Genomic DNA, 23,022 nt, shown 5'->3' with positions numbered 1-23,022 from the left:
ACACGGTTATTTCAGCCTGAAAAAGAACGGAATGAGCAGAAACATGGCAATGAAAACAGTTGGCCTCTCTGTATGCACAGGGAGATTGGTTCCAGCATCCCTGGTGGATGCCAAAATGCCCAGATGCTCAAGTCCCAAAATTGGCCCTCTGGTTTCCATCTCTGCAGATTCAACCGTTTTGCCACTGAACTGTTTTGCCACTTGCGGTTAGTTGAATCCACTGACGCAAGCCTGCAGATACAGAGTGTCACTGTATTTTTATTGGGAATAAAAAAATCGCCTGTAAGTCAATCTGTGCAGTTCAAACCCACGTGGTTCAAGGGTCAACAGTATACATCTAGCTTGCACCTCAACAGGAAAACCCAATGCTATACTAACACTTATTTTTGGGTGTCAGTTCAGTTCACTTAGTCGTGTCCAACTCTTTGCGACCCCATGAATTGCAGGACGCCAGGCCTCCCTGTCCATCACCAACTCTCAGAGTTCACTCAAACTCATGTCCATCAAGTCGGTGATGCCATTCCACCACCTCATCCTCTGTCGTCCCCTTCTCCTCCTGCCCCCAATCCCTCCCAGCATCAGTCTTTTCCAATGAGTCAACTCTTCGCATGAGGTGGCCAAAGTACTGGAGTTTAAGCTTTAGCATCATTCCTTCCAAAGAACACCCAGGGCTGATCTCCTTTAGAATGGACTGGTTGGAACTCCTTGCAGTCCAAGGGACTCTCAAGAGTCTTCTCCAACACCACAGTTCAAAAGCATCAATTCTTCAGTGCTCAGCTTTCTTGACAGTCCAACTCTCACATCCATACATGACCACAGGAAAAACCATAGCCTTGACTAGACCTTTGTTGGCAAAGTACTGTCTCTGCTTTTCAATATGCTATATAGGTTGGTCATAACTTTGCTTCCAAGGAGTAAGCATCTTTTAATTTCATGGCTGCAATCACCATCTGCAGTGATTTTGGAGCCCAGAAAAATGAAGTCTGACGCTGTTTCCACTGTTTCCGCATCTATTTCCCGTGAAGTGATGGAACCAGATGCCATGATCTTAGTATTTGGGTGTAGTTGAGCCAAAAGCTGGTTTCACCTCACTTCACAGTATTAGAACTGTTATACTAAATGCTTTGACTTGTTGCTGCTGCTGCTAAGTCGCTTCAGTTGTGTCCGACTCTGTGCGACCCCATAGACCACAGCCCACCAGGCTCCCCCATCCCTGGGAGTCTCCAGGCAAGAACACTGGAGTGGGTTGCCATTTCCTTCTCCAATGCATAAAAGTGAAAAGTGAAAGTGAAGTCACTCAGTTGTGTCCAACTCTTCCTGATCCCATGGACTGCAGCCCACCAGGCTCCTCCATCCATGGGATTTTCCAGGCAAGAGTACTGGAGTGGGGTGCCATTGCCTTCTCCCTTTGACTTGTTAATTGGTGCTAAATATTTTGAATGAATTTTCAGTATCCCATTTGTTTTCCCCTCCTTACTCTTTCCTGTTTAAATCTTTTAAAAAGCAGACTTTATATTATTATGTATGTATATAGCTCTCTCTATAATGGAAGGCATGTCCCATCCAGAATTTATATATCACATGATCTAATATGGTACCTGCAAGATAGTAATTTCAGTAAACATGTATAGACTTTTATAAAATCTGATCCGTGCTTAAGAAAACCTGGATTGTGCTTAACTATATAGTTAGTAAACCCAGGCATTTGTCTGACAGAAAGAGAAAATGTAGTATCTTGAACAATGTAGTAAGTCTGTGAACATAGCCATACAGTGACACCAAACTTACATATAATTTATCCTTGATTATTAAAACATCTTTAGCAGATGACAAAGAATACCTTTATTATTTTCAAATTTTGAAGTGGCATCTATGACGAAGAAATTTTACAACTTTTAAAATAACAATCCTAGATAAATCAAGGACAAACCTACGTGAAAAAAAAGCATATAAAATGTCAAAATGCATATAAGAGCAAAAGAAGTTCAGGCTGATCAAATAATCTTTTAGAATAGCTTATTCCCTCATGGTCCAGCAATTAAGACTGCATGCTTCCACTGCAGGGGGCATGGGTTCGATACCTGGTCAGAGAGCTAAGATCTGACCTGTGGTGCAGCCAGAAAAAAAAGGTCCTAAACATCCAAAGATCCAAGGAATTATTTAATCCTGAGAAAATTTTAAGTTGCAGAGTTAATATTTACTAACTGTAAAATTTCAGTGATATAAATTACAATTACAAAATTTGTGGAACTATATCAGTGACAAACACAAAACTTTTTAGTTGTATATTAATTCATTCAGAGATTAAACTGAAGACTATTTGGGGTTGTTTACAATTTTTATTATATAGCTGATTGTTAAAATAATGTACCATCTTCAGAGGACTAAGATATGTGTCTTCTTCAAAACCAATCTGTTTTCCAAGGCTTTTTCAAACAATAAGCCTTTGTTCACAATTTGCCAGAAGTCTTGAAAATTAGTGAGACAGTATCTGTAAACATTTGACTAGTAGTTTTTTCTAAAACTAATGTGTTTTAATTAATAAGGTAATAAATAGCTGAGTATTTAAGAAGTTCATGGACAACACAAATCAGAATTTCAAGTACTTTATTTATTGTAAATCTTATGTTTGTATGTATATATATATATATACACAAACCAAAAATTTTTTAAAAAACTAAAATTCAGTTAATAAACTTATTAATAAACTTTATTATGAAAGGTTGTGAAAAAATTTTAGGTGCTTAAATTTTCATCATTCATACCATTTCTTCCATAGTAAAAATTCACTTTTTATCACAGCTGAGACAATAACTCACAGATACCACTAATTTTCTTGCACTTCTCTAAAAAAACTGTTTCTTTATTTCTCCAGCCTAATTTCTTGAAAAATATTAGAATCAACAGAGACAAAATCAAGCACACCTTAGTAAATGTAAACATTCAAAAGTATATTAATAGCAATCTTTGAAGTTTCAGATTTTGGACTTAAAGTGCTCATGAGATTCTCAAGTGGTTTTATGATAGCTCAATTGATTGAAGATATTATAATTGCTCCTGCTTTTTATTACAGCTATGAATCAACAGCATATCTGATTAGTTCTATTAAATACTTCGTACCTTAAAGTTTATAATTTATTTAAAATGATGCTATTGTAAAAGGATGCTATGTTTTAACATGATTCATAATAGAAATTCTATTTTTAAATTAACTTGGCTAATATTCATTATCCATAGATAGATCCATGGAATCCATTGTCCAGAATCCATAGAAGCATTTATCCATAGAATGTTCATAAAAATGGAAGATAACAACTGTGTGTATGTATACACATACACACTTATAGTGTGTTTTTGCACTTTTTAAATAGTATTATGATATCTTAATTGTGTATTTTGTGCATTCTTCTGAATACAGAGTATTCCTTTATTCATGAAGTGAATGAGATAAAATTCTAATGTATGATGATTATTAGTCTGTGTAAGATTAAAAATATTACATATTAATTGGCAGCTAATTACTTTTCACAGGTATTGATTATTACATGTTCAACCAGAAACTACACTAATAACAACTAAGGTCAAAATTCAGAGTTACATTTAAGCACATAATGACAAAACTTGAAACAATATAGTTAATTTGAGAATCATTATAATAACATGTTCAAAATAACATAATTCATGTCAGGTGCATTAACCTCACAGATGACTGAATAAAATGTATTCAGTAATGGAAATGAAAATGTTATTCTAAATTCCCTGGCTTTACTGCATTTCTTCTATTTCTCATTTCCCACTACTCAAGTTCTGTTTTTCTGTATTAATAAAGTCTGTTTTGTGGTATTTTGTTTTCATTCATAATTGCAGCAGGAAGAAAGGCTTTTCAAGAAAATATCAGGAAAAAAAAAGAAAGTATTAGCTCAGTTCCCTGAAGATGTCTGCAAAATGAAAGGCTAAAAAAATAATCAAGTGAGGGAACTATATAAAGGAGGTGGAGGCGGAGGAGCAGGACGAGCTGGAACTAAATTTCCCTGAAATGATTCTTTGGGCTGTGGTGGAGGTGGCCTGTGAAGAGGTAAAAAAGACAGTTAATCGTATGTCTCAACTGAATGAAATAAAGCTACATTCATGACACCATTCTTAAAACCATCACTGAATTTTGCCTGGTGAGCAGCTGTTTCACAATTTATATATTCTTCTCCTGATGTTCACTTGGATTTCAGTGCATTCTTATTGCATAATAAACATTATACTGGAGGACACTACTCAGTGTGCAATTCAATCATAATTTGAAGGACTTTTGGGCGGGTGGGGAGGGGTGTGAAGTATTTTATGCAATGCAAAATATTGTAATAAAATCTCCTCCTTTCTTGTTGATGCTAAGCCCATACATTGAGTCCCTCATTTTTCTTGTGCTTTTCAGTTCTAGAATTTCCATTTGATTCTTTTTTTAGGTTTTTAAGTTCAGCACATCTAGTTCTGTGTGAAATTCTCAATCTTGACTATCAATTCTGTGATACAGTCATCATAGTTATTTAAAGTCTGTACCTAATAAACTCTATTAACTGGATACCCTCTGAGTGCATTTTCTTGGTTTTAGTCACATTTTCTTTTCTTGTATGTCTAGCTTTTTAAATTGAGATAGTGAAAGTGAAAATTGCTCAGTCATATCCGACTCTGCAACCCATGGACTATAGAGTCCACAGAATTCTCCAGGCCAGAATCCTGGAGTGGGTAGCCTTTCCCTTCTCCAGGGGATCTTCCCAACCCAGGGATCAAACCCAGGTCTCCTGCATTGCAGGCAGATTCTTTACCAGATGAGCCACCAGGGAAGCCCAAGAATACTGGAATGGGTGGCCCATCCCTTCTCCAGCGGATCTTCGTGACCCAGGAATCAAACCGGCGTCTCCTGCACTGCAGGATTTTTTACCAATTAAGCTATTTTAAATTGGGGGCAAACAGTGAAAGAAAACAACCAAACCTGTAGGAAATAAATCGAGGGTCTGATTCACCCTTGCCCCTGGGTCCCAACACAAAGCCTGGGATATTTGCTAGGGTACCATCTCCCTGGCAGGGCTCCAGGTTTTGTCCCCTCAGCCCTAGTTTGTTGAAAACTCTCCTCAGCTTTCTATCCTCGCCCATGCAGAATATGTAGACACAATCTAGGACAGAAAAATGGTCCCCAAAGCTGAGGTCATCTCTGGAATACCTTCCTCTCCTGGACCTTAAAAAATAATCCTTCATTTCTTTAGTAGTTTTCTGATGCCTTCATATTTTCTTATATTGTCTAGCTTTTCTAGCTGTTCCTAATGGGAGGTCTGGCCAAACTTATGTGATTTGCCATTGCTGGTGATTATAAAGATCCTTGCTTCAGAATCTTATGGATACCAGAGGCTACAGCAGCTGTGCAGTGTCTTGTTGGGGCCTCTTTAAAATTTCATTCTGACACTTCATTAATATGACAAAACTTAAATAAAACCTCTTAAAAACTTTTCTGCAAACTGTGCTCTATCTATACTGTTGGTAATAAATACCGTGTCCTAAATTAAATTAAAATACAAGGCAACTATTGTGACATTAACCCTTGGTTGTATCCTGATCAAGTAATCTAAGTGAATTCACTTCAGACCTTGATGGGTACTGCTGAGGCTGCCTGGCTCCATAAGTTGGTACTGGAAATCTGTTTGTTTGTATAGGCTAAAAAGAAAAAAAAAAGTTATTACGACAATGCACTCATCAATATATTTTCTATTTAGGTTATTTTCCACATAAAAATAATCTATTTAAAAATCAATGAATAGATGACTTATAATCTTAACATTTAAAATATTTTGCTTATTCAACGTATCTTTGCTACTGAGTGTGGAATATTTAATCCTTTTAAACTATAGTTTTTAAATTCAATAATAACAAAGTATTATCTTGGCCTTGATCAACTCCATTACTTAAAAGGTAACATATTAATATTTCCTAGGTCAATATATTTTAAATAAAACCTTTTAAAAATGTATTGCCAAACGTATACATAGTACCTAACTAGTACTGTAAATACCATCAATTTTCAAATACTCTTGATTTTGATGTGGAAAACAGGGAACTTTTGTGCACTGTTGATATGAATGTAAATTGGTCCAGTTACAATAGAAAACAGTATGGAGGTTCCTCAAAATATTAAAAACAGGACTACCATATGATCCAGTAATTCTGAGTATTTATCCAAAGAAAATGGAACACTAACTTCTATAATTATCTGCACCCCATGTTCATTGCAGCATGAATTATGATAGCCAATATATGGAAGAGTCTAAAGGTCCATCCAATATGCTACTGGAGATCAGTGGAGAAATAACTCCAGAAAGAATGAAGGGATGAAGCCAAAGCAAAAACAATACCCAGCTGTGGATGTGACTGGTGATAGAACCAAGGTCTGATGCTGTAAAGAGCAATGCTGCATAGGAACCTGGATGTCAGGTCCATGATCAAGGCAAATAGGGAGTGGTCAAACAAGAGATAGTAAGAGTGAATGTCGACATTCTAGGAATCAGCAAACTAAAATGGACTGGAATGGGTGAATTTACCTCAGATGACCATTATATCTACTACTGTGGGCAGGAATCCCTCCGAAGAAATGGTGTAGCCATCATGGCCAACAAAAGAGTCTGAAATGCAGTACTTGGATGCAATCTCAAAAACGACATAATGATCTCTGTTCGTCTCCAAGGCAAACCATTCAATATCACAGTTATCCAAGTCTATGTCCCAACCAGTAACGCTGAAGAAACTGAAGTTGAACGGTTTTATGAAGACCTACAAGACCTTTTAGAACTAACACCCAAAAAAGGTGTCCTTTTCATTATAGGGGACTGGAATGCAAAAGTAAGAAGTCAAGAAATACCTGGAGTAACAGACAAATTTGGCCTTGGAATGCAGAATGAAGCGGGACAAAGACTAATTGAGTTTTGCCAAGAAAAACCACTGGTCATAGCAAACACCCTCTTCCAACAACACAAGAGAAGACTCTACACAGGGACACCACCAGATGGTCAACACTGAAATCAGATTGATTATATTCTTTGCAGCCAAAGATGGAGAAGCTCTATACAGTCAACAAAAACAAGACCAGGAGCTGTCTGTGGCTTAGATCATGAACTCCTTATTACCAAATTCAGACTCAAATTGAAGAAAGTAGGGAAAACCGCTAGACCATTCAGGTATGACCTAAATCAAATCCCTTATGATTATATAGTGGAAATGAGAAATAGATTTAAGGGCCAAGATCTGATTGATAGAGTGCCTGATGAACTATGGAATGAGGTTTGTGACACTGTACAGGAGACAGGGATCAAGACCATCCCCATGGAAAAGAAATGCAAAAAAGCAAAATGGCTATCTGGGGAGGCCTTACAAATAGCTGTGAAAAGAAGAGAAGCGAAAAGCAAAGAAGAAAAGGAAAGATATAAGCATCTGAATGCAGAGTTCCAGAGTAGCAAGAAGAGATAAGAAAGCCTTCTTCAGTGATCAATGCAAAGAAATCGAGGAAAATGACAGAATGAGAAAGACTAGAGATCTCTTCAAGAAAATTAGAGATACCAAGGGAACATTTCATGCAAAGATGGGCTCGATAAAGGATAGAAGTGGCCTGGACCTAACAGAAGCAGAAGATATTAAGAAGAGATGGCAAGAATACACAGAAGAACTGTACAAAAAAGATCTTCATGACCCAGATAATCACGATGGTGTGGTCACTCACCTAGAGCCAGACATTCTGGAATCTGAGGTCAAGTGGGCCTTGGAAAGCATCGCTACGAACAAAGCTAGTGGAGGTGATACAATTCCAGTTCAGCTATTTCAAATCCTGAAAGATGATGCTGTGAAAGTGCTGCACTCAATATGGCAGCAAATTTGGAAAACTCAGCAGTGGCCACAGGACTGGAAAAGGTCAGTTTGCATTCCAACTCCAAAGAAAAGCAACGCAAAAGAATGCTCAAACTACTGCACAATTGCATTCATCTCACATGCTAGTAAAGTAACGCTCAAAATTCTCCAAGCCATGCTTCAGCAATATGTGAACCGTGAACTTCCTGATGTTCAAGCTGGATTTAGAAAAGGCAGAGGACCCAGAGATCAAACTGCCAACATCCGCTGGATCATGGAAAAAGCAAGAGAGTTCCAGAAAAACATCTATTTCTGCTTTATTGACTATGCCAAAGCCTTTGACTGTGTGGATCACAATAAACTGTGGAAAATCCTGAAAGAGATGGGAATACCGACCACCTGACGTGCCTCTTGAGAAATCTGTATGCAGGTCAGGAAGCAACAGTCAGAACTGGACATGGAACAACAGACTGGTTCCAAATAGGAAAAGGAGTACGTCAAGGTTGTATATTGTCACCCTGCTTATTTAACTTCTATGCAGAGTACATCATGAGAAAAGCTGGACTGGAAGAAACACAAGCTGGAATCAAGATTGCCGAGAGAAATATCAATAACCTCAGATATGCAGATGACACCACCGTTATGGCAGAAAGTGAAGAAGAACTAAAAAGCCTCTTGATGAAATTGAAAGTGGAGAGTGAAAAAGTTGGCTTAAAGCTCAACATTCAGAAAACGAAGATCATGACATCCGGTCCCATCACTTCATGGCAAATAGATAGGGAAACAGTAAAAATAGTGTCAGACTTTATTTTTGGGGGCTCCAAAATCACTGCAGATGGTGACTGCAGCCATGAAATTTAAAGACACTTACTCCTTGGAAGAAAAGCTATGATCAACCTAGATAGTATATTCAAAAGCAGAGACATTACTTTGCCGACTAAGGTCCGTCTAGTCATGGTTTTTCCTGTGGTCATGTATGGATGTGAGAGTTGGACTGTGAAGAAGGCTGAGTGCCGAAGAATTGATGCTTTTGAACTGTGGTGTTGGAGAAGACTCTTGAGAGTCCCTTGGACTGCAAGGAGATCCAACCAGTCCATTCTGAAGGAGATCAGCCCTGGGATTTCTTTGGAAGGAATGATGCTAAAGCTGAAGCTCCAGTACTCTGGCCACCTCATGTGAAGAGGTGACTCATTGGAAAAGACTGTGATGCTGGGAGGGATTGGGGGCAGGAGGAGAAGGGGACGACAGAGGATGAGATGGCTGGATGGCATCACTGATTCAATGGACGTGAGTCAGAGTGAACTCCGGGAGTTAGTGATGGACAGGGAGGCCTGGCGTGCTGCAATTCATGGGGTCGCAAAGAGTCAGACACGACTGAGCGACTGATCTGAACTGAACTGAAGGGTCCATCTGTGGCAAACACACGTACATATATACGAATATTATTCAACCACGAAACAAACGATATCTTGCCATTTGTGACAACATGGATGGACTACAGGCATTCAGGCTAAGTGAAATGAGTCAGAAAGAGGACAAATATCGTATGATCTCACTTATATGTGGAATCTAAAAATAAACAAAAAAACACCAAATGGTTAGATACAGAGAACAGATTGGAGACTCACAGAGGGCAGAGAGGGAAATGGATAAAAACAGATGAAGGTGGTTAAAAGATAATAATTTCCAGTTGTAAAATAAGTCATAGGGATGTAAGGTACAGCATGGTGCCTTTGGTAATAATACTTCATTGCATATTTGAAAACTGCTAAGCGTGTAAATCTTAAAAGTTCTCATCACAAGGAAAAAAAATGTATAACTATGTACAACAATGGATGTTAATGAGACTTACTGTGGTGCTCATTTCATACTGTATACAAATATTGAACCACGTTGTACACCTGAAATTTATATAATGTGATATGTCTGAAAGCGAAAGTGAAAGGCACTTGGTTGTGCTCAACCCTTTGCAACCCCCTGGACTATACAGTCCATGGAATTCTCCAGGCCAGAATACTAGAGTGGGTAGGGGATGCACAGAGTTGGACACAACTGAAGCGACGCAGCAGCAGCAGCAGCAGCCTTTCCCTTCTCCAGGGGATCTTCCCATCCCAAGGATCAAGCCCAGGTCTCCCGCATTGCAGGCAGATTCTTTATCAGCTGAGCTACAAAGGAAGCCTGTGATGTGTCTATTTTATCTCAATTTTTAAAAAGTAGAACACCGGAGTCATCAGGGATGGGAAATTACTGCTTCATGGGTTCAGAGTTTCTGTCTAGGGTAAAGAAAAAGTTTTAGAAATAGCAGTGATGATTACACAACACTGTGAATGTAATTAATGCCACTGAACTGTATATTTAAAAATGGTCAAAACGGCAACTTTTATAGCATGTATATTTTACCACAATTGAAAATGAAAATAAGAGTCAAAGACAAAAAATTATATACTACATAATTTCTAACTTGTATATAGGGACTGTGTGATCATCCTATATATGTAGAAATATGGAAAAATCCCCGAGACTTACGGTTAAGGGAAAAGGGCTTAACAATTTGTTTCTTTTTTATAAAAGGAAAGGGAGAAGAACAGAGAGATTTCATACATATCCTTCCATTTTAGAAGCATATCTAATCATTTAACCTCCTTGTAATTGGAAAGACTTTAAAAGTTTGACAGTACCAAATGCTGCCAAAATTTACTTTGACAGGAATGCTCATACACCACTGACAATGCAATCACCCAATGGCATAATCCTTTTGGAAAACAATTTGACATTTTCAAGTAAACATTCAAATATCTTTCAACCCAGCAATTTAACTTTGGTATATTCCTATATCAGAGTTCTCTAATAGAATTTTCTGTAATGATGGAAACATTCTATGCCTATGGTGCCCCTACAATAGTAGCCACAGGTGATCTATTGAGCATCTAAAATGTCAGTGGGGAATAGAATTCTTAACTTTATTTAATATAACATAAAATTTAAGTGGCCACATGTGGATAGTAACCACTGTAATAGTACCACCCTAGAACTCACACACATGCATGAGTAACATACAGAATGTTCATCTCAGCTTTATTTGTAATAATGAACAACTGGAAACTGGTAAAAGAAAAATGGATTTTTAAACTGTGTGGAATTTATGTAATATAATATCCACAGTGAAAATGAATGCATTAGAGCTACATCTATTGATAGAGATAAACCACAAAGCAATGTTATGGGGAAAACGCATGATGCAGATACATGTGTAAAACAGCAAACAAAACATTATACAACGTTTAAAAGCAGATCAAGCATTAGTATACTGTATTGGCGTTTTTCTTTCTGGCTTACTTCACTCTGTATAATCAGCTCCAGTTTCATCTGATGCCGGGAGGCAGCGTGAGGAATTGCACCCGTGACAAGGTCATGCAGCAGAGCTCTGATGGCAAGGTTTTCCCCCTGGAATCTCCTGAGCATCCACCCCCCGAAAAAATAAGAATCTGCCTGCTTTTCCACTCTTCTGATATTCTCTGGAAAAAGTCAAATCAGGGCTTTAGTCTTCTGCATTTGAAAGGGATGTTTCAGCTCAAACCCCCTCTGATAGCTCTCTAGCTTGCCTAACAGGTTCCCCGGACCTCTTACAGCTTGTGAATTGCTTACAGACCCCCAACCGGGAGAGGCACAAAGCTTAAAGCATCAGAGCCTTTTCTAAAGAGTTAAAAATCCTATTGGTAGAGGGTTTTCACTGTTGACTCAATGATTGCTGCCAGGCCTCCATATTGTTTATCTTTTAGGCACCTGGGAGGATGTTAATCAATGTAAACTGGATATGGAAAAAGATATATAATAGCTTTGATGTTAGCAACACTAGACTTCTGAGTTAATTACTTTTCTCTTTGTTATATATCACTGCACTCCTCTTGTGTCCTTGCTATGTAAGAATGTAACTTTATTTAGTGCTTTCTGAGAGGGGTACCAGACTTTGGGAAGATCAACACAAATAAGTCTTCTGGTTGACAAACTCTTATCAGAAAAAAGGCTATAAAATGTTAATTGGCCCTTTTGGCCAGAAGATGATGTAAATTACCTAAGACTTGTGTATACAATTAGGTATGCAGACAGAAAAGCCTGGTTTTGATAAGAGTCTGGACTGCTAATGCTGCATAACTTTGTGTTACCCATTGATCTCCATGTTTTATCAAAAGTATAAAAGGCCTTCTGAACAACAGAGGATGGGGCCAGTCACTGGACTGGTTTCCCCCGTGTCTCCTCTTTACTCTAATTTCAGGCTGAATTCCCATCTGGGGCGTGGAGGCTCACCATGTCTACTTACTTGCCCCAGCTTTTAAGATCCACGTGAGGGGGAGCCCAAGGCGGGGCACCCCTCAATATTCAAGAGGACACCGGTGGCCTAACGTAGATGGTGCAAGCTCCTTGTCTGGAACTTTATTGGTTTCCCATTTAAACCAAGTTATTCAGCCTTCTTTCTCCACTTAATTTTCCTACTACACTATTTCTTCCTAATCTAATCTTATATTAATAAATAAATAAGTTTTCCTCACCAACGCCATCCCCACTTCAAATTCCCTGGATCCACCAGGGCTGGACCCCGGCAATCTACCTCATTAGAACTGATTCAAATGTATCCTTTTTAATGGCTGAGTAATACTCCATTGTGTATACAGTATACTAACGCATGTATACAGAATTTAGAAAGATAATAACGAAAACCCTGTATGTGACACAGCAAAAGAGACACAGATGTATGGAACAGTCTTTTGGACTCTGTGGGAGAGGGAGAAGGTGGGATGATTTGGGAGAATGGCACTGAAACATGTATAATATAAGAAACGAATCGCCAGTCCAGGTTCGATGCAGGATATAGGATGCTTGGGGCTGGTGCACTGCGATGAACCAGAGAGATGGTATGGGGAGGGAGGTGGGAGGGGAGTTCAGGATTGGGAACACGTGTACACCTGTGGTGGATTCATGTTGATGTATGGCAAAACCAATACAATATTGTAAAGTAAAAATAAATAAATAAATAATAATAAAAATAGAAAGAAGATATTAACACAAAAAAATAAATAAAAGCAGATAAAGCAACATTTTGTTATTTCTTAGGGATATATGCATATTAGAAGAAGTGTATTACTATCCTAGTACTCCCTAATATACTCCAAAGGACAGTGATTGCTGGTCCTCTTGCTGAGACAACTAGACCTATTACTCCAGGAGCTCAGCATCAGATTTTTAGTTAGATGCCCTGGGGAAGCCAGGTATTGAAAACAGAAAGATAGCAGACATAGGGGAAAAAAGTGACAGCATAAAACCCAGGACATTTTCTAGGCTTGGTTTCAAGGCAAGACATTCTCAGTGTCTTGAGACAATGTTTTCCTCCCATCTCCTCTAAGCCAGGGACCCTAGTGCTATTCCATTAACTAACCCAGAGGCCATCTGCAGACCACACCCCTAAATTCTTTGGAAAATATCTATGTTTATTCCTATGTGTTCCATTCAGTTGCTTGTTGAGCATGTTCAGTCGCTCAGTTGTGTCCAACTCCTTGCAATCCCACGGACTGTAACCCTCCAGGCTCTCCAGGCAAGAATACTGAGTGGGTTGCCATCTCCTACTCCAGGAGATCTTCCTGACCCAGGGATCAAACCCAACTCTGTTGTGTCTCCTGCACTGGCAGGGAGATTCTTTATCACTGCACCACCTGGTATATTATGTAATAATTTTTTAAGCTTTAAAAATGTGATGTGCTGCACTCAGTTGCTCAGTCATGTCTGACTCTTTGCAACCCCATGGAATGTAGCCCACCAGGCTCCTCTATCCATGGAGATTCTCCAGGCAAGAATACTGGAGTGGGTTGCCATGCCCTCCTCAAGGGATCTTCCCAACCCAGGGATTAAACCCAGGTCTCCTGCATTGCAGGCAGATTTTTTACCAGCTGAGCTACCAGGGAAGCCCTAAAAGTGTGATACCATAGTATAATAAAGGAAAAGAATTTTTCATTTAAACTTACAACGTTTCTGGGAGGAGTCACTGAAGAAGCAGGTCCAGGAACACTCGCTGGCTGTCTAGAATCTTTTCCTTGATTTTTGCCACCTGATCTGAAAGATACAAATACTTTTGAGCTAAATTAAGATTAAGACATTTCTACATGACATAGCATTAATATACAGACTTGTATTTTTCCAAATACAGAAGAATGATACTGGTAGTGGCAGTGGATATGATCATGATGACAGCTAAAATTCATATGGCACTTTTAATAGTTCTCATCCAGTTTTAATCCTTGGAGTACTAGAAAGTTTTCTTAATCTCATTTTACAATTAAATAAACTGAAATACTAAGAAATAATTTAGACCATCAGGCCAGTGTTCTCAAACTCCTCAAGTCTTCCTGAAATCAGAGACTACTAAAATAATATTCTTAGGTCTAAAGTAGTCACTCTGAATATCAGGAAGTCCAAGAAAAGCAGAACAAGCTGGCTGGAAAGATGTCAGCTAAGAGTTAGACATTGCCAAAAGGATAGTAAGTAAGCTATGTACAGAAGACAGCTATTGCTATGAAACTAAAATTTCAGAGATGCAGACTGGGGAATTATCTACATGGATTGGTCAGTCTGAAGCATGAAAGAAAGTTAAGAGAAAAAAGGATAGAAAGATAAATCTGGGGAAGTCCCTGGCAATCCAGTGGTTAGGACTTGGTGCTTTCATTGCCAGGGACCCAGGTTCAATCCCTGCTTAGAGAATCAAGGTCCTGCCAAACCACTCAGTGTGGTCAAAAAAAAGGGGGTACAGGCATATGTCTCAATAAACTATATTTTAAAAACAAAAAGAAATCTACATCTGTTTTAGAACACATTAAAAAAATAAAGCTAACATGAGGATTCTCTAGGAAAATATTATGCAGTTTTTAAGTGAGGTAAGTGAGAAACAGGGCAATGAAGTAAAGGTGAGCATTCCAGGCAAGATATGAACATTTTGGAATCATTACCATAATAAAAACTAGCTATTAAGTAACTGCATTGTGCTATGGATTTTATTTGTTAATATTTCCTTATTTAATCCTCACATGAAGCCCTCCAGAGATAGATAATATTATTATTCTCATTGTAGAGGATGTAAACCAAGGCTCAGATACTTATTATTTCTGTTCATAATTCTAGCAAATGATAGCTTTGCTAGAACTTGAACTTAGGTCTGACTGCAAGGTCCCTGCTAACACAAGCTACATTCCAATGCCAACGTATTAGAAATGATTGTTGAGAGACAGCAGTACAAGAGTCCAACATGTAGACTAGAAATGTCAGGTGTCTGAATTATGACAACCCTTTCTTTCATCAAAGATTATTTCTTAAAAGCTGATGATACATAAAATCTGTTTTCAAAACAGACTTGAAGAATACTTCTAGGAGAATTGATACTGGAAATAGACAAGGAAGAAAAAATTTTAATGGCATGCAAATCAGAAGTTGTAGCCCCAAATTCTACTTACCCCACTATCAGAAATGAAAGTCAAGTAAAATGAAGCCTAGGGGCCATTTTCAGTAGTATACAGGTTGGTGTCATCATAACCCTTTTCCCTCATCATTATAAGAGATGGCTGAATCACCACTTACCCTTTAATTCCTGCTCATCATGTCAAAAGAATAGAGACACAAACTAGAATGCTAGTTTTAAACTATCTTCTATGATATGATTATCATCATACATAATTACTTAGTAAGAATTTAAAAAAAATAATCTAAGTACTCATTTGTCTGTGATCTCTTCCTTCTGCAGTAGCTTCTCCGTAGCTGGTTTCTCTTAATGAAGACAAAAACAGCCAATACAATAAGAGGAACAATTAGGAAGAAGAATACCAGGAGTCCGTCCCTCAGTGCAGCATTGTTTTCTAGAGAGAAGGAGTTTATATTAATGATAATTAAATTAGAAGTTAACTTGTATTAACTAAAACATACTAAATGATGATATATTTTACATTCATTTTCACATTGTTCAAAAGTCACACTGATATCAACTGAAAAACACTGAGAAGTCTTATTGACTCCTCCTGCTTACCCACTTCATTTCTGCCTTCCTAAAGGTAAAGTGAAAGTGAAGTCACTCAGTCGTGTCCGACTCTTTGCGACCCCCTACCAGGCTCCTCCCTCCATGGGATTCTCCAGGCAAGAGTACTGGAGTGGGCTGCCATTTCCTTCTCCATCCTAAAGGTAACCACTTTTATTAATTTCTTCTATAATCTTACAGTGTTTCTTCATGCAAAGTTAAGCAAGAACAAAATATGTTTTATTGTGAACCTTTCTTACACAAAATGTAGCATGGCATAAATGCCATTCCATTTGTTATTTTTTCACTTAGCCATACTACATATCTTCCCAAACCATACACAGAGCACCACCTCTTTTTCTGTATAGCTATACAAAACTGCATTGCAAGGATGCCCTATAGTTTATTCAGTCAGTGAGTACCCACTAATACCTTCATTTTTCCAATCTTTGCTATTACAAAAACATATTACAATGAATAGCCTTGTATACATGTCATATCACATAGATGTACCTATAGAATAATTTCCCAAAAGTAGAACTGACGTATCAGAGGGTAAACGTACTTGTTGTTTTTTAAAGCCATCATCAACTTGTCTACCACACTGGTAGTTACAAGTTAGCAGGCCATATATCCAAACAAAACTATAATTCAAAGAGGTACAGGCACCCCTATATTCTTGACAGCTTTATTCACAATAGCCAAGACATGGAAACAACCTAAATGTTCACTGACAGATGAATGGATAAGTAAGATGTGGTACTTAAATACCATGGAATACAACTTAGCTATAAAACAGAATGAAATAATGCCATTTGCAGCAACCTGGATGGACCTAGAGATTATCATACTAACTGAAGTCAGAAAGAGAAAGTCAAATACCATATGGTATCACTTATATATGGAAACTAAAATATAACAGAAATGAACTTATCTACAAAACAGAAACAGACTCACTCACAGACACAGAGAACACACTTCTGGTTGCCAAGAGGGAGAGGAGGAGGGGGAGGAATGGATTGGGAGTTTGGGATTAGCAGATGCAAACTATTATATATACACTGAATAAACAAGGTCCTTCTCTATAACACCAATACTTTGGCCACCTGATGCAAAGAGCTGACAATTAGAAAAGACCCTGATGCTGGGAAAGACTGAGGTAGGAGGAGAAGGGCATGACAGAGGATTAGATGGTTGGGTGGCATCACCAACTCAATAGCCATGAGTGTGAGCAAGCTCCAGGAGCTGGTGATGGACAGGGAAGCCTGGCATGCTGCAGACCATGGGGTTACAACAAGTCGGACACAACTGAGCGACTGAACTGAACTGACTCTATAACACAGGAAACTATATTCAATATCCTGCGATAAATCACAATGGAAAAGAACATAAAAAGAATGCATATATTTATATATGTATAAGTGAATCACTTTGTTGTATAGCAGAAATTAACACAACATTGTAAATCAACTATATTTCAATAAAATAAATTTTCTTAAAAAGTTAGCATGCTAGCCAGCAATGTACAAGAATTCCTCACAACCTCACCCATAGAGTCAAACTACTGCATTTTTGCCAAACTGGCAGGTGAAAATGTATATCTTATATGATTTTAATTTGGATTTCTCTTTTTGTACCATGATTTGAGCAACTTTTCATGTTTAAGAAAATACTATATTTCTTTTTCTTCTCAGTTTCTGAAAGTCCTTTATCTATTAGGGAGAAAAGTTTTGTCTATGATAAATTGGCAATATTTTTCCCATTTTGTCATGTCTTATGGTACAATGCTTTTCTCCATGCATAATTTTATTATTCCAAGGTAGCTAAATTTATCAATCTTATTTTTTGTGGCTTATGGACTTTAAGTCTTATAATTTTAAAAATTCATTAGTTAACATTAATTTTGTCTGCTTCATGTTCTTCAGTGAAAGAATATAGCAAATATGAACATAAGTGGTAAACTATGAAATAATCCTAATTTTAAATTTGTAAAAGTACCAAAACTTTGTTTTAAAAGTTATATGAAACTACACAAAATACTCAACACAATTAAAAATAAAAATATGAAAACTTAAAGCCAATTTGATATATCATTTTATACCTAATAAGAAAAGGTCAAAATTTAAAGCAACACTGGCCAGGTTATATTAAAATTGGCACCTTCATACTGTCAGTGGCATTACATAAGCTCATTTGGAATTTTTATCAAGAACCATAAAAAGGATTATACCCTTCAATCTAATAATCTCATTATGGCAATTTATGCTTCAGTTGGGAAAAATGTTTAAGTATTAAGATGTACACTACAATGTCATCAGTGCATATCAAGAACTTAGAGACAACCTCAATGTCAAATAATTAGATAACAGCTAAGTCAAGTTATGACACAATCCATCAATGAATTAAAATGTATAGTTCTGACTTCCACTTCTAGCCAAAATGGGGTAACAGGGGCCAGATTTATCCTGCTAGCTATAGCAACCAGAAAATCAGGCAAAATACTTAAAGCAATGGTTTTTACACATTGGACATATGGCAATGAAGAGCAGTGATCCCTTAGAGCTTTACAAGGGGAGCTCTACAATTGCCCCAGTTCGCTGCCTAGGGAAAGTTAACAGATTGTGATGAGGGGTGTGGGAACCTAAGCGAACTCCAGTGGTTTCCTTGAGGTGAGGAATAGACTCTGGTTGAGGAAGAAGTCAAGATAACTAGAGTTCACAAGCAAAGTACCAGAAGGGAGAAAGCTGCACAGACAAAACTTGAAAGATCTGCAGAGGGTTCCCCTCAGATACTCAGTTGAGAACTGATCAATGTATGCATGTAAGGAAATCACCTGAAGCCAGAGATAGAATCACCTGAAAGGATTAGTGGGAACAAACCCCACACACAACTCACACAGAACTAGAAAGCATGCCTTTTCCTACCACTTTTAGTGGAAAACTCCATAGTTAACGGCATTGAATACAATAAACAGAAAAGGGTTTGCCTCAGTAATGGGGTAAAATCAATCCGAGGCTAAATGCTGCTCAGGTCCTCCCCAATAGGGCTTTAAAAAAGGTTCTAAAGAACCGTACTACATCCAGATAAATTAAGCCCACTTAAGCTTACATCCAAAGCTCATCAGCAGAAATCCAAAAATACCTAATATCCAACAGGCAAAATTCACAGTTTTTGGAATTCAGTAAAAAAGATACAAGACATACAAAGAAGCAGAAAAAATATGACCCAAATCAGGAGATTAATTCATAAAAACTAATAAATGATACAGGTGACAGAATTAGTAGACAAAGACATTAGATATTACTATAACTGTATTCTACATGTTCAAGCAGCTAGCGTAAAGATTGAACATGCTACGTAGAGACGAAAAAGGAAGAAAAGAAGAAAGGGAGGAAGGGAGGGTGAGGGAGAAAAGAAAAAAGGAAGGGAAAGAAAGAAAGAGCAAGGAAAAGAAAGGGGAGGGAGAAATAGAACTTACAGAGATAAAAACTTCAACATCAAAGATAAAGAATACACTGGATGGATTTAATAGCAGATCAGACATCACAGAAGAGTAAACTTGAAGAAAAATAATAGAAACTATCCAAAATTAAACACAAAAAATAAAGAATTTTTTTTTAATCAAGTGCCAACAAAGGTCCATCTAGTCAAGGCTATGGTTTTTCCAGTGGTCATGTATGGCTGTGAGAGTTGGACTGTCAAGAAAGCTGAGCACTGAAGAATTGATGCTTTTGATCTGTGGTGTTGGAGAAGACTCTTGAGAGTCCCTTGGACTGCAAGGAGATCCAACCAGTCCATTCTGAAGGAGATCAGCCCTGGGATTTCTTTGGAAGGAATGATGCTAAAGCTGAAACTCCAGTACTTTGGCCACCTCATGTGAAGAGGTGACTCATTGGAAAAGACTGTGATGCTGGGAGGGATTGGGGGCAAGAGGAGAAGGGGACGACAGAGGATGAGATGGCTGGATGGCATCACCGACTCGATGGACATGAGTTTGGGTGAACTCCGGGAGTTGGTGATGGATAGGTCACTGAGAATCGGACACGACTGAGCAACTTCACTTTCACTTTTCATTTTCATGCATTGGAGAAGGAAATGGCAACCCACTCCAGTGTTCTTGCCTGGAGAATCCCAGGGACGGGGGAGCTTGGTGGGCTGCCGTCTATGGGGTCACACAGAGTCAGACACAACTGAAGCGATTTAGCAGCAGCAGCAGCAGGGAGGCCTGGTGTGCTGTGATTCATGGGGTCGCAAAGAGTCGGACACGACTGAGCGACTGAACTGACTGACTGAAAACACTGAGAAGTGAAAGAACTGCAAGTAGCCAGATGTACATATAACTGGAGTCCCTGAGGGATGGAGTAAAAAAAGAAAAAATATTTGAAGAAATAATGACCACACTTTTCCCAAATTTAAAGAAAAAAGCACAAATCCAGAAAGTTTAAGAAACCCCAAGCACACCATAATCAAACACTAAAAATTAGAGATAAAATCTTATTAGCAACCAGAGGGTAAAAAAAAAAAAAACACACACACACTACAAACAGAAGACAAAAAAAAAAAAAGACAGATTTCTCAGGAAAAACAATGCAAGTCAGAAGACGATGTAGGAACATCTCTGAAGGAGTAAAAGGGGTATAAACTGTCACCTTAGAATTCTTTACCTAGTTATTATTCAAGAAGGAAGGCAAAATGAAGACCTTTTCAGATATAAGAAAGCTAAAAGTCAATTTTTCACTGGCAGAAATGTGAAAAGAAGTCCTTCAAGTGGAAACTGAATGATACCACATGGAAATCTGACTTAACACAAAAAAGAAGAGCACCAGAAATGATAACTAGGTGGGTAAACATAAAGATCTTTTCTAGTATCTAAATTTCTTTTAAAAATAATCAACTGTTTAAAGCAAAAGTGACAACAATGTATTATAGGTTTAAAACATATATAGTATGATAATACAGTACAAAAGCCAGGAGGAGAGAAATGAAAGCATCCTGAAATGGCACAATATCATATGAAGGGAGACTGTGATAGAAAAATATCATTATGTTAGATTTAAACCCAAGCATATCAATAATCAAACAAAATATAATTGGCCAAAACAACTCAATTAAAAGGCAGAAACTGGCCGAGTTAAAAAAAAAAAGCCAAGACCCAGCTAAATGCTGCCTAAGAGAAACCCACCTTAAATATAAAGACACAAACAGATTAACTGATGTGGGAAGTGAGGGGAAGGTACAAGGATGCCCAGTTTCTGACATGGACCACAGAGATCACACTCCTTTTCCTCTATACTACTTGCCATTGTACGTAGGTCCACTGTCCACGCTTCCTCCGTATCCTTTAGTCTCACAGTTGGGGGGAGCCCAGCCGTTGTCACAGTGACAATTTTTATTGCTATTACATACCTTCAAAACAATCAAAATACCACTTTCGTTAATTGTGAATTATGTTCTAAATCATGAACGCAAGGATAGAAACCAAGAGAAAAGACTAAATTCATGCAAATCCATAGACATTCTTTTTAAGAATGAAGAATTTATCAGGTATCTAAATTCCCCAATAACTAAAAACCTTAAGAAATCTCACTGAGCATCCCCATGGAGAACTCTCATTATTCAAGCACTACTTTCATGAACAAACCAAGAGACTATTACCTACCCCATGTCCATGACACTTTTCCTGAATGTCACAGTCATAATTCAGAACAGAAACATTTACACATGCGAAATTTCTACAGATCTGAAAGAAAAAGAAGTAATGAATAAAGAAAACTTGAACACATTAGTAAACTAGCCAGGGGAAAAAAAGACCTGGGTGTAGATGATTTCATTGGTGAATTCTTTCATACTTTTAAGGAATAGTTAATTCCCATACTGCATATTTGATGAAATTAACTAACTGACATAGAACTAACAATCAAAAAGGACAAAGATGACACAAAGGCCTAAAACAAAACTATAATCTATTCTTCTATACAAATATACACGTAAAAATCTAAAGTAAAATATTCACAAATGGATTTTTTCAAATCAGACAGAGATAATCCCACTACTATAGAAAAGGCTCTGAAACTCCACAACTATTCATTCATGTTTTCTTTCTTTAGAGATTTAAATTAGTTGGATTTAAAATCTTTACTTTACCCTTGCAACCTTTTACTTTTTCTCTCATTTTTCTGTTTCAGTCTTTCTGTTCAGCTTCCTCACAAAATCCTCCAACTTTATATAACAATAAATCTATAGTTCAGTTATATATGCATGAAGATGAACAGTGTACTAGGGTTAGGACAGGGAGACAGACATCTCTTAGGAGGATGACCAACTAATACCAAAAATCTTATCTTCTCATCTCCAATCTGCTCCTAGGGTAACAGGCAACTCGTTGCTTTGTTGGCAAGACAGGAGAAGCAGACAGACAGAAGAAGGACTAGCTTCTCCATCAGTCAACTAAATGTAAGTCCATTTTCAATATCATGTTTTCCCCCACCCCTCTCAGCTATAATCATGGTTTCCAAATCACCAATCTGTTTAGGGTTCTGCCAGGCTAAGATACAGGCTCTTTGTTCACACTCTATCAGTCTGCACTGTGAATTGTAGGTCCTACTACTCTGGCAAACTTTTTTTTTTCCTCTTTCAACTTTTCAAAACCTGTTGAAATTTTTATCTACTGATGCAATCTCATATACTTCACACTTCGGAATCTATTCCCTAATTAGTTCCTTTATATTTTGAGAGAAATTGGCAGACAAACAGGATAAATGAATATCGCAATCCAGCATCTTTTATAGGCTTTTTTCCAATTCATATTTTCACTCTGAACTTGCAATAACTTATTCTAACTGACTGTAATGATTACTTTTATGTGTCTGCCTGTATAAGACAGAAGTCCAGGAATCAAGGCGTGGAAGTGGAGTGGCACCACTCACTATTTCTCTTCATGACCCACTAGCAAAATGTTTGCTCCCTGCTCCCACGACTTTATGCTCTATAGTTAATCTAGAAGTCTTAATTCTAGAGGGAAGAATGCTTCCATCAGGAAACACTTCAGTGATTCCACTGAACTGGAAGTTAAGACTGCCACCCACTCCAGATTTCTCATG

At 37.8% G+C, this 23,022-nt stretch overlaps 1 protein-coding gene across 1 annotated transcript in view; it reads right to left on the bottom strand.

Moving 5' to 3' along the window:
- Positions 1–3,764: 3,764 nt before the first annotated feature.
- ADAM9 (ADAM metallopeptidase domain 9) overlaps positions 3,765–23,022 on the bottom strand; it is a 95,767-nt gene continuing 76,509 nt past the window's right edge. Inside the window, exons 17-22 of the mRNA XM_052661461.1 lie at positions 21,582–21,662; positions 21,223–21,328; positions 15,626–15,767; positions 13,890–13,977; positions 5,630–5,697; positions 3,765–4,065 (exon numbers count right to left, since the gene is read on the bottom strand). Of these exons, the coding sequence (XP_052517421.1) occupies positions 3,966–4,065; positions 5,630–5,697; positions 13,890–13,977; positions 15,626–15,767; positions 21,223–21,328; positions 21,582–21,662 (585 nt within the window). The 3' untranslated portion in view covers positions 3,765–3,965. The remainder of the gene's footprint in view (positions 4,066–5,629; positions 5,698–13,889; positions 13,978–15,625; positions 15,768–21,222; positions 21,329–21,581; positions 21,663–23,022) is intronic.

Source organism: Budorcas taxicolor, chromosome 24 (genome assembly GCF_023091745.1).
Source record: "Budorcas taxicolor isolate Tak-1 chromosome 24, Takin1.1, whole genome shotgun sequence".
Classification (NCBI taxonomy): Eukaryota; Metazoa; Chordata; class Mammalia; order Artiodactyla; family Bovidae; genus Budorcas; species Budorcas taxicolor.
Note: the sequence above shows the minus strand (reverse complement) of the source record. Positions and strands in the feature narration are given on the sequence as shown.